Source organism: Myotis daubentonii, chromosome 7 (assembly GCF_963259705.1).
Source record: "Myotis daubentonii chromosome 7, mMyoDau2.1, whole genome shotgun sequence".
NCBI lineage: Eukaryota > Metazoa > Chordata > Mammalia > Chiroptera > Vespertilionidae > Myotis > Myotis daubentonii.
This window is the reverse complement of record NC_081846.1, coordinates 1,447,019-1,462,339: the sequence shown is the minus strand read 5'-3', so window position 1 is coordinate 1,462,339 and position 15,321 is coordinate 1,447,019. Positions and strand designations below refer to the sequence as shown.

Below are 15,321 nucleotides of genomic sequence, written 5' to 3'. Positions count from 1 at the left end.
CACCCTCGCCCTATAGTAAAAAGCTTGACAACTTTCCTAGCAAAATGAAATCGAAGGTTACACTTCACTGGCAAACAGCCATGGAGTGAAAGTTTTTTATCTCCTCTGAAAAACAGGTTTTACACATTTATCGTCATCTTTTATGATGCTACCAGGACAGTCTGTACCTCATAAAAGGCTGTCAGGGGAGGTGTCTCCGGCACCTCACAGGGTAAGCGTCGCACACGTCACCCCGCAGTGCTCTTAGCTCAGGGGGTGGCTAGGGACCATTTTTCATTTGTTCAGGATTCTATCTATTAGAAATGCTGACCAGAAATGCTTTGTTTGGTATGTCTGTCTTCTGCAACCAAATCTTAATAATGTCCATGACTTAGGGAATTGTTTATTCCCTGGTTAAAACAAAACAAAACAAAACAAAACAAAACAAAACAAAACAAAACAAAAAAACACCACAACTGTGAAGAATAACTTCTATAAAATTATAAGGCCATTTCTATAAAATTGTAAGGCCATTTTAATGAAATATGAATGTTGATTCTCAAGAAATTGGCCCAAGAGCAATTTGTCCCTTTAACGTATTGAAAACTCAGAAAATTAAAAATGAGATTAATATTTATAGGAAATAAAGATAAGTTTTATAGTAAATATGCCATCAAAAGTGGTGCTTTTATGTTTACTTTGATACTTTAATTATTTTATCCCAATTTTGGCTAAGGAAAAGAAAACAAGATGTTTTCTAATTACTAAAAATGTATATGCCAGAAGCTTCCCTGTTTGTAATACTAATTAAATTAAATTGAAATGTATTCAATTAAGCTCATTAGTATTTTAAGCCATAATGCTCTTAACTTTGTATTACATAAGACTATTCCTCAAGTCCTTAAAGCAAAGTTATTGTCATTTGAAAGAAATTTTCTGCTGAGAACCAGGTATATGTATTTCATAAATGTTGCTGAATTATATTTTTTTCATTCTCTATTGCAGTTGGATTTATATCACATACATATTTTATTGGGGCCTTGATGATGGAGAAAAGGCGTGTGCTGTGTTTCCTGTACCTCCTGCCTTTCCTTATGGTAAGCATACTTTTTCTAATACATCTGCCTCGCGATGATTATTGCTTTTCTACCTGCCCATACATCTATCGCTGACAAAGATGCATCGCCGCAAAAGGACATGCCACGATTCGCTGCACAAACCGAGGACATGTTTACACCCGGTCAGCGCAGCAACGTGCTTCCCCTCCGTGTGCACTCTCAGGCCTTTGACCCGTAGCAGGACGGTGGGACGGTGGCGCAGTTGGGCGGGGACATGTCAGACTGAGACAAGTACATGGACACACGATGCGAGACCCCAGAGGAAAGTGCTGCTCAGTTTGAAAACAAGCACAGGATGGCTCACAGCCCGCCACGCGCAGTAGGTCAGCTGCTTCAGCCGGGCCGTGGGGCCGGAGACAGCAGACGCTAACCTGCTGGCCTTCCTCCCATCTGCCAGCTGACTGGCTTACGTCGATTAAAACGCAATTTGGAATCATGCGCTGGGTTCTGAGTTCACGTCCTCACCCTCTCTTTCAGATAAGCATTGTGCCGTGTCCGGGCAGGCCCGGCTGCCAGCACGGGGCAGGCGTGTACACGAGTGTGTGCCGTGGCTCTGCCGTCTCCGCAGGGGATGCGGGGCTGGGAGGGGAGGGTGGACCAGGGGGGACGAAAAAGCAACTGCTACCCTGGACGGTCATGGGCCCCACACATTTAATGTTATGTTTCTTTTTTTAAAATATATTTTTATTGACTTCAGAGAAGAAGGGAGAGGGAGGGAGAGATAAAAACATCAATGATGCGAGAGAATCATGGATCAGCTGCCTCCTGCACGCCCCACACTGGGGATCGAGCCCGCAACCTGGGCCTGTGCCCTGACTGAGAATCAAACCTGGGACCCTTCAGTCCGCAGGCCAACGCTCTATCCACTGAGCCAGACCGGCCAGGGCAGATTTTATGTTTCTTTACAGCAATATTTTGCTTATGTTTCTCTCTGTCTCACATTAAAAGCTGACCGTATTAATTGGAATTTTTCTTGCAAAGATTCCAATGGAGCCCCCGAGACAGAAAGCCATGCCCGTGGGAAGGTGCAGTCCCCACCCCAGCCCGCCCCGGCGTGTCTCCCGCTAAAACCGTGGCCGCGCTCCCAGCTCATGCTCCGATGAGAAGCTGGGGGCATGATCTCTTCCAGTCCTGTGCCAGCAAATACTTCGCCTGTGGTTTTCCAAGCAAACCCCACGAAGACGCAAACAAAGAAACTCAACAAAAACACAGAAAACTGAACCTGAAGGAAAGCAAGGCCGCATTCCTGTCCGCATGAGCGTTGGAAAACACTCCCGGGCCAGGCGCGGTGGCACCCTGCCCAGCTCACATGCCATCGCGGGAAACGGACCAGGACTCAGGCCCCGGGCCCGGCTTCAGTCCCACCGCCACCGAGCGTGGCCGTGAGCTGCCCACGCCAGCGCTGGGCTGGCAGAGACGTCCCTCACGGATTACCAACCGGGTCATCGCGATTCAAGGAACTGTGACCATTTCTCAGACAGTGTGTGCAAACCTGAGCTTTTATTTACTTTTTAATATATTGTTATTAATTTCAGAGAGGGAGGAGAGATGGAAACATAAATGATGAGAGAGAATCATTGATCAGCTGCTTCCTGCACACCCCCTACTGGGGATCACGCCAGAAACCCAGGCTTGTGCCCTTGACCGGAATGGAACCCAGGACCCTTCAGTCCGCAGGCCAACACTCTATCCACTGAGCCAAACCAGCTAGGATTGAGCTTTTATTTTAAGTAAGGATAAAAATGATGCTGGTTCTATGCAACTCTATAAACTTCCTGAGAGCAGGAGAACAATTATGCATTTTCTTGATGTTGTAATGCGTTTCCATTTCTACTCGTGCAGCGAGCCTGCTGCCTGCGTGTTTACTAGGAAACTGAGACGAGTTGGAGGCTGGGAGCGGTCCTGTTCAATGGTGGCCATCGATGGGGAGGCGGGGGCGCCACACCCAGGGAGGGTGACTGTTCCGACCTCCCTGAACTCAACCTCCTGCGAGGAAACAGAAACACCAAGAACCAGGGGCAAAAGAAGAGAAGAATAAGTGCTTATGGAAATAGTCGACACAAATAACGCAAAATGGAGCATGAGGCTGCCAGTCGGAGAAAGACAAGCATCACATGATCTCACTCACGTGTGGGATCTAATGAACAAAACAAATTGACCAACAAAATAAGACCCGAAGCAGGGGGGCGTGGAGCAGACGGACATGCCTCGATGCGGGGGTGGGCGGATGAGGAGAGATCAACCAAAGAACTAATACACGTATATGCACGGCCCATGGACACGGGCAATGGGGGGGTGAAGACCTGGGGGGGTAGGGGCTCGGCAGAGGGGGGTTAAGGGGGGGAACTGGAAACATCTGTAATACCATCAACAATAAAAATTTAAAAATCTGTGTTTAAAAAAAAGAAATAAGGTTGAAGAGAGGTTTATACGGATTTTACATGACAAAACAGGGAGAAAAAGTCATGCAAACATTAAAATGGAAGTGGGGCTTGACATGGTCCTACTACACTGGAAGAACAGAGATACAGACCTTCTCTAAAAGCCTCATGGATGTGCACGGAATAAAAACTCTATTTACCAACGTCACAAAAGAGCGTGTCACGATTTTGATGATCGAAACAGAATTATAGAAAGGACAACCATTCCGAGTATTATCGGGGCCACAGACGCCCCTCTGTCACCGGGGACCATGTGACCTTCGTTTACAGAAGACAGCGGAGGCTGGGCTGGGGCGGACCCTCTGGCCTGCGCTCAGGGAGCGGGTGGAAGGGGCAGGGGCGCCCGCGGCCCTGTCTGCACCCACAGCGCGTCCTGGATCAACCCCGCAGGACGCGACGGCCAGGCACAGACTGCTCTGCCCTGGACCCGCCTTGCTCATCACTTGAAATGGGACACGACACGGGAGACACTCACTGTGGAAACCGGCAGGTGCGACCTAGCAGGAGCTCCCCCCACAGTCAGTGACCAAGCTCCGCCCTGACTGTTTCCCGCCGAAACCCATTGCCTATGATCGACACTTGCACGGTTCTGAAATTTTCTTTTTAATTCCTTAGATTCCTGTCGTAGCAGAATCAGAACAGAGCCATAATGAATCTAGGAAGTTGAGTGTAACCAGAAATAAAATTATGACGGCTCAATATGAATGTTACCAGAAAATTACACAAGACCCCATTCAGCACACTGAAGGTAAGCATGACTATTTCATTTTCAATGCACTGATATATTTCCTAAGAGAAAACCACCCCATTCCTTCATACGGGGGTCGTAGGTCCCTTATCAAAAATGGCTCAGTTGCTAATTTTTCTGGTATCTGAACAGTTTTAATTACTTTATGAAGAACCCTTTATGACATAATTTCTCTCTCCTACAAAATTCTAATCAGAATATGTGCAACAGGGATATTGTTAGTAGCAATTATTATGGTATAAAAATATTTAAAATATCCAATTAAGTATGTGTTTTGAATTAAATAAGTGACAGCTGATCTTCGGTTTATGTAATTATGTTTTTAACGAGCCACTGAATAGGAGTTTGCCTAACAAAATGACTAACGATTTTTTTCCTATAACTTATGCTTCGAATAGTACATTTGGCCGCAAAGTTAATGAAGTATAAGCGCTTCTGCTCCCATTGTTAGTCCTCAGACACGTCTGAGGCATTTACGGGGAGTCTCCTAAATGCCTTATTGGCCCCAATTCTGAAGAAGTCAAGATGAGTAACACCAGTGGAGTGGCCAGACTTAGCAAAACAATAATAACAACAACAATAGAAAATAACACCTGGATTTTATCTGGCAGCCTTAACAACATGGTTTTCTTCAAATATAAAATGCAAACTCACAATACAACAAAGCAAAAGACTTTAGCTATTCCTAGATTTTTAAACTATCAGTGGAAACAAAGATCTTAAAATGTTTTGAAACATTTGATATATTTATATAGTATTTATATTTATATATTTATATAAACAAAGTGTTCAAAGTAGGTTGTTATTAATATTTGTAACTGTCAAGATGTACTCGCTTGTGAGAAAGAAAAAAAAAAGTGTGTTTTTTTCACATTGGTCAACTTTTAAAATTTTAATATATAAGTAAACAACGTAATTTGTTTATCTCTGGAGAAGTATTTGGGTACCTCTGCTTGAACATTCTTATTAGAAGATACTTATCCAGTTAAAAAATATCTTTAAAATAAGTCAGACAGCCCTGACCGGTTTGGCTCAGTAGCTAGAGCGTCGGCCTGTGGACTGAAGAGTCCCAGGTTCGATTCCGGTCAAGGGCATGTACCTTGGTTGCGGGCACATCCCCAGTGGGGGGTGTGCAGGAGGCAGCTGATGGATGTTTCTCTCTCATGGATGTTTCTATCTCTCTCCCTCTCCCTTCCTCTCTGAGATCAATAAGTACATGTATATTTTAAAAGTCTGTCCTCACGGACACCTGCTGGAGTTGGTCATTCCCGCCTTCTTCCCCAGGCCTGTACTGCAACCGGACCTGGGACGGCTGGCTGTGCTGGAACTACGTGCTGGCGGGCACCGAGTCGGTGCAGCACTGCCCGGACTACTTCCAGGACTTTGACCCCTCAGGTAATGGTGCCACTGGCACGCCCTCCCCTGGACACCCCGTCAGTAAACCTTAGGCTCACGAGATTGTTCTCCTTTTCCCTTTTTCATCTTAAAGAAAAGGTTACGAAGATCTGTGACCAGGACGGACACTGGTTTAGACACCCAGACAGCAACAGAACGTGGACCGACTACACCCGGTGCAACACCAACACGCACGAGCGCCTGCAGGTAGGTATCCTTGTGTGAAGGGAGTTGGATCTGCACTCCCTACCACACAGCATGACCGAAAGGCACCTTGGAGAAAGCTAGCCGGCGCCCGGCCTCCGGGAAGCCTGTCCGCCATGGCCTGGAGAAGAGCAGCAGGAAGACGATCGGTAGGAATATCGCCCGTCGAGCCTGCATCGCGCTGAGGACGCCGCTCTGCAGGGGACGGTGCGTCACACGACCGCGTGCAGGCCCGAGCTGCCAGCTTCCCAGAGAGCACGCACGAGGGCACGGGAGGGAAGCTTTGTGGTGGCGGTGGATTTCTAGAATGCCACGGAGAGATCGGTCTCAAGCGGACTAGGCCATCCAGCGGTGACAACAGGCCTCTGTCCCTCAGCAGGAGCCTCCTTCTGACCGGCCAGTGGGGCCCTCCCACCCGCTCCTGCTGTTCACACCATCCAGTGAGTCCAGGTCATCAGTGTCTGTCACAGAATCAAGCTTTGGTGGTGCCTGGTCCATCTGCAGGCAGAGAAAGGGACGGTTGTCCCAGTGATGGACACTGAGTCCTGCTATTGCTTCCGTCCAGGCACCCGACCAGCTGGGTGACCTGCAGCGAGCCATGACCTCTCTCGGCCTCCGTGTAATAAGCAGGGATCACAATAAACCCACCCTCAGGGCTTCCTAAGGATGGACTGGCCACAGGGCAACACTCGGGAAGGAAAGGAGCGTGTAGGACAGCCCTGACAGCCGCCTGCTGTCTTTGTCATTATAAGTCATCTCTCCTTTACTTATGCAGAGAAGAGTTTGAAGAAAATTTTTCAAATGCACAATAAAACGGTAAGTTACAAATAAATGAATTACAGACAGACCACCAAAGAGAACATGTCAAGACCAGGAGGACATTAGAAGGGATTTGTGCAGATCCTACGTTACGTCTTGAGGTGCGTCTCTGCCTCAGTCTTGTCAGAGGACAGAAGCCCAGTGGGGAAGGAACGCCTCCTACGACATCCACGTAAAGAACAAGACAAAATCACCAAACAGCATTGGTTTCAGGTGCACAGAGAGAGAGGCGAACACTGGCCCTGTCCTCCAAGATGGAAAATGCTGGTTTCACCTGGTACACGACCTCGACAATAACAGTATCCCTGCGTCTACTTAATATAGGGCAGTGGTTCTCAACCTTCCTAATGCCGCGACCCTTTAATACAGTTCCTCATGTTGTGACCCAACCATAAAATTATTTTCGTTGCTACTTCATAACTGTAATGTTGCTACTGTTATGAATCATAATGTAAATATCTGATATGCAGGATGTATTTTCATTGTTACAAATTGAACATAATTAAAGCATAGTGATTAGTCACAAAAACAGTCTGTAATTATATATGTGTTTTCCGATGATCTTAGGTTACCCCCATGAAAGGGGTCGCGACCCACAGGTTGAGAACCGCTGATATAGGACGTCTAATTCTTAAATACGAAGGGCATACGAGTGATAAATGTCGATGTCACTGGATAAATTGTGTAAATACCCCTCATTCCAGATGTGTTGAGGCATTTGTTGGTTTGCAGGCTAAATGAGAAGACCATAGATCACATGTTTGTGAACATATAGTACATCCCTTTGAATTTGATCTTCTACACGTGTGGGATTGTGGGATTGACATAAGCCTTACATTTCTTTTTTATTATAAATTACAGACGGCACTGAATTTGTTCTACCTGGCTATAATTGGACATGGATTGTCTATTGCATCGTTGCTCATCTCACTTGGCATATTCTTTTATTTCAAGTAAGTACATGTAACATAGTGTTAAATTTACCAGTTGTCTTTGGTGAATGTTGTGCCATGTTGCTGGCATGTTATGTGCCGATAAAATATGTGAAATGTAGATGATTCATAATGTTTCAAATAAATTGGATGTTTGCAATAACTTGAAATATAATATGTAGACTTTACCTTAAATCCCAACTTTACAAAATTAGTGGAAATATGAGAATGAAGTCATATAAGAATGAAGTCGTATGTGACTGTTTCCAGCTGTTTGAAGAATGTCGCATACTATAGGCTGTCTTAGTTGAATTTTCAGCTTATTGGTCAATTTTAATATCAGGATACATGGTTCATTATAGGAACTGATATTTTGTGTGAATGATAGCAATAGCATTTAATATGTATTATTAAAAATGATAATATCAATGCAGTATGGTTTATTTTTATGTAGGGGATCATTATTGAAATTATTAAGTTATACATTCAATTTTACTTGAAATAACAGTTATTTGGGGGAGAGGGAGACTCAGCTCCAGTATCTTGATACAACAAGTGATTTTTGTAATTAATAGGAAAGTAAATTCCCAAACACATATATGTTGTTTTATGCATTAACATGGTTTTCATAATTTTGATCACCACCAGTAACTATAGAATTCTATGTGAAGAGTGAGGAGCTATATGTCATTGCATCTTCCTCACTAGTGTCATTATGATACAACCTGCAGACTCATATCTCATTTTAAAAGGGAGACTAGAAATTCCATCTTTCCCCCAAATATTTCTCTCATGTTTCACATGTTAATAGGCTTATTTTTTCAAAGAGCAATTTCTAAAAAAATCAAGAGTGCTATATGCAGTAAGTACCTGTATCTCTGTGCTAAATTCCATGCTTTAAAAACAAGAAGATGGCTAGCACGCTACAGAGGCAAAACTGAATTAAACCCAAATGAGTGTCTTGCTGATGTATGAAATTAAAATCAAAGTGTTCAAGTGATTACATTGCTTATACTTAAAGTTCATACTGAATGGACAACTAACTGTTCATTCCCTATAGTGACCTAAAAAACAAGCCCTGTAATGGCGAGTTAGCATAACAGGAGTGGACTCAATTTCAGGCGCCACTCAATTCTAATGGGTATGCCATGCAGTGATATAAAATGTAGAATACACTCTAATCTTGCCATCGCCATTTAACTGATGGCGTGGACTCAGCCTGATTCCGATTTTTAGAAGCTTCAGTCTCTTTACAAATGCTCATAATACTGTTTAAAATACGGAGCAAAGACGACGCAGATGGTAGCTGGCGTACAGGAATCTGTCAATACCTGGTGGGCAAACTGGACCATTAGGTTATCACTAGACTCTAGCAATCAAGTGGGCGCACAGATCTCACTATGTCATCATCTAACATCGCCTCTGTATGATAGCAATACAAGGTTAAAAGAAGTCACTGCAGAGTTCCAGAGAGCGCTGGGAAAACAGGGAGGGGGGGGGAGCAGGGGCCGGGGAGCGGGACTCATGCCGATTCTCAGAATCAGAAGACCCCGGGGGTGAGGATCTCACGGAAGCCGGTGTTGAAGGATGGGGAGACGTCCCACAGGCAGACACTGTAGAGTGTAGCCCGTGCGAGAGGCAGAGATTCTGTACTCTGGTGCCCGGTTTCATGAGGGTTCTCAGGGGTTAACTGAGCTCTGCAGGTTCCTCCCAATCCGCACCCTCCCTGTGTGGCCTCGTCATTTTATTGGACTTTCATTGTCCTTTAAAAATGGAGAATTTGAACAAAAAGAAGCAGGGCTACCAATGAATGTTTCTTTCTTATTATCTGTTCTTGGGCTTTAGGTAAAACACGAGAAACCCTCTTCAAGTAGGACCCCCGTCGAGCATTCAATACATCTTTAAGTGTGTGGACATGCTTCATTACAGGAGAGAGGTGAAGGCACAGGTCAAACAGAACACCTCTCACCTGTCACCTGCTGCACAGCAGGCAACAATTCTGTTGTTTCCTAAGCCTCAATTTCACACCTTTCAAATGCAGACGCTGTTCGTATCTGCATCCTAGATGTGGTGGAAAGACTGAGACACACATGCAGCGTGAAGCCAAGTGTCCAGTTTGGAAAACATAGTCTAGGACTGGCATAGTTATCATTCCTTCTTGTTCGTTCCTTAAAAGGTTTCTAGATAAATATTTAGCCCTGACAGGCATAGCATACCACTAGGCTCTTTGAAAAAGAGCACGTTGCTAGTTTCATAGGTGCCACATTGACAAAGAAGTTGTTATAATGTTCATATAGAAAAGTCCTATAGAATAAAAAGCCCAGCAACCGTAATGACAGGAACAACTGCTCGACCAGTCTCTGTGAACTGCTGGCCACCTCTCAGTCCTCCCCCTCCCCCCGGCCTGCAGGCTCCAATCACAGCATGGCGAACGGGGAACCACGGGGAACCGCGTGGGTGGTGGCGGGGCGGGACTGGGGACTGGCGAGCGGGCAGAAGATGGCCCTGATCGCAGGCTAGGTCTAGGGACCCCACCCTCGCACGATTTCAAGCGCTGGGCCTCTAGTGGTTAAATAATGAAAAAAATGTTACAATCCAATTTAGTAGTATATTTATATCAGAAAGCAAGCTAGTCAAAAATAATAAAAACTATTTTTATGCCCACAAGATTCCATACAGCTTATGCAGTACTTGAATCATATTAAAGAATCACAGTCTTTGATGTTAAGGCACTTCTAATGGCTACTCCCCAGAGCTGTCTACTCAAACAGCACAAGCCACTCTCTACTACGAACAGCTGCCCACTAGTGGGAAGTCATGCAAAGAAAGTCCCAACGTTAGCGTGGTAGGAGCAGGAGGGGCCTCTGCTTGGCTTCTGTGTGCACCCCATGGTTAGCACAGGACTTTGCACATAGCCGGCAATACGTTTTAATGACTTTTTAATAAGCCTTTCCATAAATCTTAATCAATTTTTGAGAAATGAATGGACTTGGAAGCTTATTTATACGACTGACTTTCCCATGACCTCTCGTGACCTTGGCCAAGTCCCTTGAGTCTGTCCGGTTGGTCTGTCTCCATCAGCACCAGGACTCCCATCATCTGCGGGAGCATCTGTGTGGCACAACGTGAGAGGCTGTGTCTGGATTAAAGGGAGGCCGCGGCCACCTGGGAAAGGCCAGCTTGGGTGGCTCATGAAGCATGTTCATATGTCAAGAGCAATAAAAAATTTAGTTTTCTTCCAACTAATTCCTAGAGGAGCTGGTGGTTCACATAAAATCGCTGTGTTGGAAACAGAAAACCTGTCACCAGCTCCTCTCTGCTCCTACCCCCGCTCTCCATCCTGTGCCGTTCTGGCCTCGCCTTCCGTCCAGGTAACACTTTTTTCCCCATTTGTTAATGGAGGGTCATTGATCCATCCTAATCAAAACCAGGAGCCACACACAGAGTTGGTTGAGGATACGGCTTATGTTTCCTTTAGAGAAAGGAACGCACACTCCTCATCCACGCTTTAAATTAGAAACAGAACATGAAACACTCGTTCCCAGATATACTTCAGTTTGATATTACAGCCCATTAAAGGAAGAGGCAGCGCAGAGATGAAACGAAAGGGAGGGGACCAGAGAGACAGACCTTCGGGGCTTGCCAAGTCCTGAGAGACAATGACTCCAGCGCATAACGATCCTTGGAAAAACAAAACAGAACCCTTTGGATGAAAAAAGAAAACAAATAAACTTTACCGGAATTAGCTATAAATTATTCTTTAATCGCTGTTTAAAATCTGAGCATGGCCCATCTTGCTCTCTCTTTCAACGGGCTCCGTCTCCTCGCACAGGCGAGGGCGTGCACAACATCTGACCTGTGTGAGGAGAGCGGTTCTGTTACTCACCATCTTCATTTTGCTGGCATTTCAGGCTCGGATACCAAACAATTCAAAAGCCAAGTTGCATATTTACAACGATATCGACAAAGATATCATTTCTGGCTGGTCAAGAACAGTTCCTAAATGAAACTCAGCACACACGAAAAACAAAAAAAAAAAAAGTTGTATCCAATTAGGAGGCCCAAGTTTTCTTAACGTAATAAAATAACCCTTCGATGCTTATCTATTTTTTTTTTTTTTCAGGACAAGTGACCCAAATTCTCCCCTTTTTTCTTAGATCTTATCTGAATATAGTCCATCAATATTGTGAACTGTGTTCTCATTTCCAGTGTCTTCATTTAGCTCTTGAATTAGAACAATGACAGTTTTCTTCTTTACGGTATCATTTTTCTCCTGAAACTGTTCATGATTCAATCTCTAAATCCATTTTAAGGAAAGCTGACTATTTAAAGAAATTCTGCATTGAAACCTAGAAAACAATCTTACTCTATAGATTACGCCATGATGGCCCTGTTTTGGCAAATCAGAACTTTCACAAGTTTGGTGTTTTTTTTAAACCTGGCAAATGGGCCGCGTCAGAGGTTTGAGAGGCCGCGTTCAGAAGTAACCACCGTGGCCCCTGAGTGACACTCTCAGGCCTGCGCAGACCAGCCCTGCACCCTCAGCTCCCGTGGTACCTTTCATTCCTGTAAAGTGTGGTGTGCACCGGGGTGCTGAGAGAGTTCCCGTTCTGTTGCATGGTTTCCTCCAGCTTAACACTGGATATGACTTAGCTAACCATATTTTTCCATGTATCATTTTACCAGATTACACTTATTAGGGCTTTTTCCAAATTTATGAATGTTAATCAATGTGCTGAAAAATCCATCTCCTTCTCTCTCACGGGGCCGGTGCGGGCTGGAACATTCCTACTCGTAGCGCAAGTCTCAGTAGGAAAGCTCTGTAAATGCGTCGGCGGTCATCACGTAAGGAAAGCGCTGCCTTTCCACATTAGAGCATCAGATCCGAGCCAGGGCAGAGCAGTGCAGGAAGTCATGGTCGCTCCGGCCCCTGCGGCTCAGCTGGCTGGGCATCGTCCCAGGCGCCCAAAGGCTGCTGGTTCGATTCCAGGTCCGGGCACAGGCCCAGGTTGCGGGCTGGATCCCCGGTTGAGGGTGTGCGGGAGGCACCTGATGGATGCTCCCTCTCATGTCCGTCTTTCTCTTTCTCTTTCCCTTTCCCTTCCTCTCTCTCTAAAAATCTATTGAAAAAGCAAAGAAGTCATGGATTTCCACCAACAAGACCCAGTTCTGCCATAATGTAATTGCTATTATTGGTTAATGGCAAAGAGTCCCAGGAGTGGAAATATAAAGCAAATGAATTAACAAATTTGGACTCATTTTAAACAGTAAATTTGTTATTAAAAGCTGTAATGTTATTAAAGATCATATATTTCTGTTGATAGAAGTATATTTCATCTATTTTGCTTGAGCAGTTGAAACATAAATGCCACTTAAGCATAACTACATTTTCCTGGGAATAAAATGATGAATCATTTAGGATACCTAAGGATCCATTGTTTGGTATAAAAACTAGGCACTCATTTAAATGGATTAAAACTTTGTCATTGGAAATACAAAACATAAATAATATGACTTTTTCTTTCTCCTCAAAGTTGTAATATATCTTGCAATCTGGTTTTCCATTCGTGTTTTATAACTAAATGGCGATTCGCGGTTTCATGGTCTGACTGAGAATGGGCGGTTTTGTGTCCCTGAGGTGAGCTTTGATGCTATTTTATTATTTGTGGGGAAAGAAGACCGGAGAAGCTAATTGAAAGCAGACACACAGTAACTATGTTAGAAAAGACTGCGTGCTCACCATGTGCGGGATAGCACGCCGTGCACGAGACACGACCTACCCTACTCAACCTCCCGCCAGTCCTGGGAGCCCTATGTTACCTCCTTGTGACAGATGGGGAAACTGAGGACTGGGGTTTGTAAGTAACTTGTGCAAGTCGTACTGTACGCCGGTGGCACAGTCCAGGCTCCCTCTCAGGCCAGCTTTCAAAGCCCTCTGATCCATGTGCACCGACTCAGGCACCTGCTTCTAATTGCCCCACAAGACGACCGAATGCACAGCATCACATACATCACATACATCACACATGACGTGTAATGGCTTTGTCGACACATTTACGCCAACTGCCTCTGGAACTCCGCGTGTCGAACGTGCATATTGAAATAATTTCTAAAATAATTATGTGGAGAGAACATGAGATGAACACAATACAGACCCACCAACTACATTTTTTATTCTGTAGGTTCCACGGAGAGAGAAAGGGAGATTGTAACCTTTAGACACAGGAGAGCGGGTTTGTGGTAAAATATTCTCTAAGCCTATAAAACCATTTTTCAAAAAATACTTTGAGTAGAAGAAGCACATTTAAAAATTCAGAGTAGGTGAAATTGGCTGTAGGTTAACATGGGAAAGATCTGGAATGCTTTTAGGGTTTCATTAGAACAAGCCAGTGTGTGTTCCACACGCATGCTTGGTTTGCTTTACAAGTAGATTTTATTGGTACGAATGTGCTTACATGTGGTAATGAGTGTGCTGAGAAGACAACAATATGCGTTTCTGGAAAGATGGGAGGCGTTCTACCACCAGGCATTGGTGGGAAGCACACGTCAGAGGGTGTCTGTCTGCATGGAAGTCACACAGAACCCGGAGGGACAGAGGGCAGAAGCCAAGGCCACAGCCACACCCACAGCCACAGCCACACCCACAGCCACAGCCACACCCACACCCACACCCACACCCACACCCACAGCCACAGCCACAGGCACAGGCCCCCCATGTGCTGGGCACCCTCACACCATGAGGGGAATGGCTTGGCAGTGGTCCAGCTCATTACAAACACAGTGTTTGTAGAGGAGTTTATGAAGGGCGAATGCCCTGATTTCATGAGCGCTCTTAAGCATCTGCTTGGTTCTGGCATTAAATAACTCATGAAGACAGGCTTTTCGTCCATGGTTTTAAAGTGTGGCTGTCGCATGGCCTTGTTTGTGTCGGGAAACTCCCTTTTGTCACCGAGGAGGGGGACAGCCTCTCTGGGGACTGTGCGCACAGAGACCACCGCTTCCGAGGAGAGGAGGCGGCCGCAGCTCTTTTTTAAAAAAAAAAAAATTCTTTATTGTTGAAAATATTACTTATTTCTGCTTTTCCCCATTGACTTCTCCTGGGTCGCCCCCCTCCCCCCGCACCTGCCCTCCCACACAGCAGCTCCTTTCTAAGCCCTCCCTGCTGAGCCACAGGGAGGGGGGAGCGCAGCCGGCAGAAGGGAAGGAGCCTGAGAGGCATAGAAACAGACGCTCAGAGAGATGCCTTCCAGCGACCAAGGGCAGGACCTCACTTTCCCACCCTCCGCCTCCTCCGATGGGGACTGCAGCACCAGCACCTGCACTGTAAGGCCTCTAGCGACCCCTGTGAAAGGGTCGCTCGACCCTCAAAGGGGTCGCGACCCACAGGTTGAGAACCGCTGTTTTATTTTAAAACTTTACCCACAATCAGTCTTCACATAAGAGCTTCAGAGCGGAGGCACACGGTCAGTCACGTATGGGCGTCTCGTCAAGTGGACGTGAACGCAACCTGCCATTAAGGACAACTTTTCCTGAAACCCATTTCCATAGGAATCCCATCGAGCCAGACCTTTTATTCTGTTTTACACGTGAGGCCTCCAGTAAAGGTGGTAAAATCCTAATGTCTTAACTATGATTGGACCAATGAGAGAAATTCAGGAAAGCTGAACAGACTTCATCAGTTGCTA

At 45.4% G+C, this 15,321-nt stretch overlaps 1 protein-coding gene across 1 annotated transcript in view; it reads left to right on the top strand.

Annotated features, from left to right (window-relative positions):
* The window catches only part of CALCRL (calcitonin receptor like receptor), a 73,268-nt gene that overhangs the window by 37,406 nt on the left and 20,541 nt on the right, over positions 1-15,321 (top strand). The window contains exons 4-8 of the mRNA XM_059702528.1: positions 985-1,076; positions 4,154-4,286; positions 5,571-5,681; positions 5,776-5,888; positions 7,566-7,657. Coding sequence (XP_059558511.1) covers positions 985-1,076; positions 4,154-4,286; positions 5,571-5,681; positions 5,776-5,888; positions 7,566-7,657 — 541 coding nt within the window. The remainder of the gene's footprint in view (positions 1-984; positions 1,077-4,153; positions 4,287-5,570; positions 5,682-5,775; positions 5,889-7,565; positions 7,658-15,321) is intronic.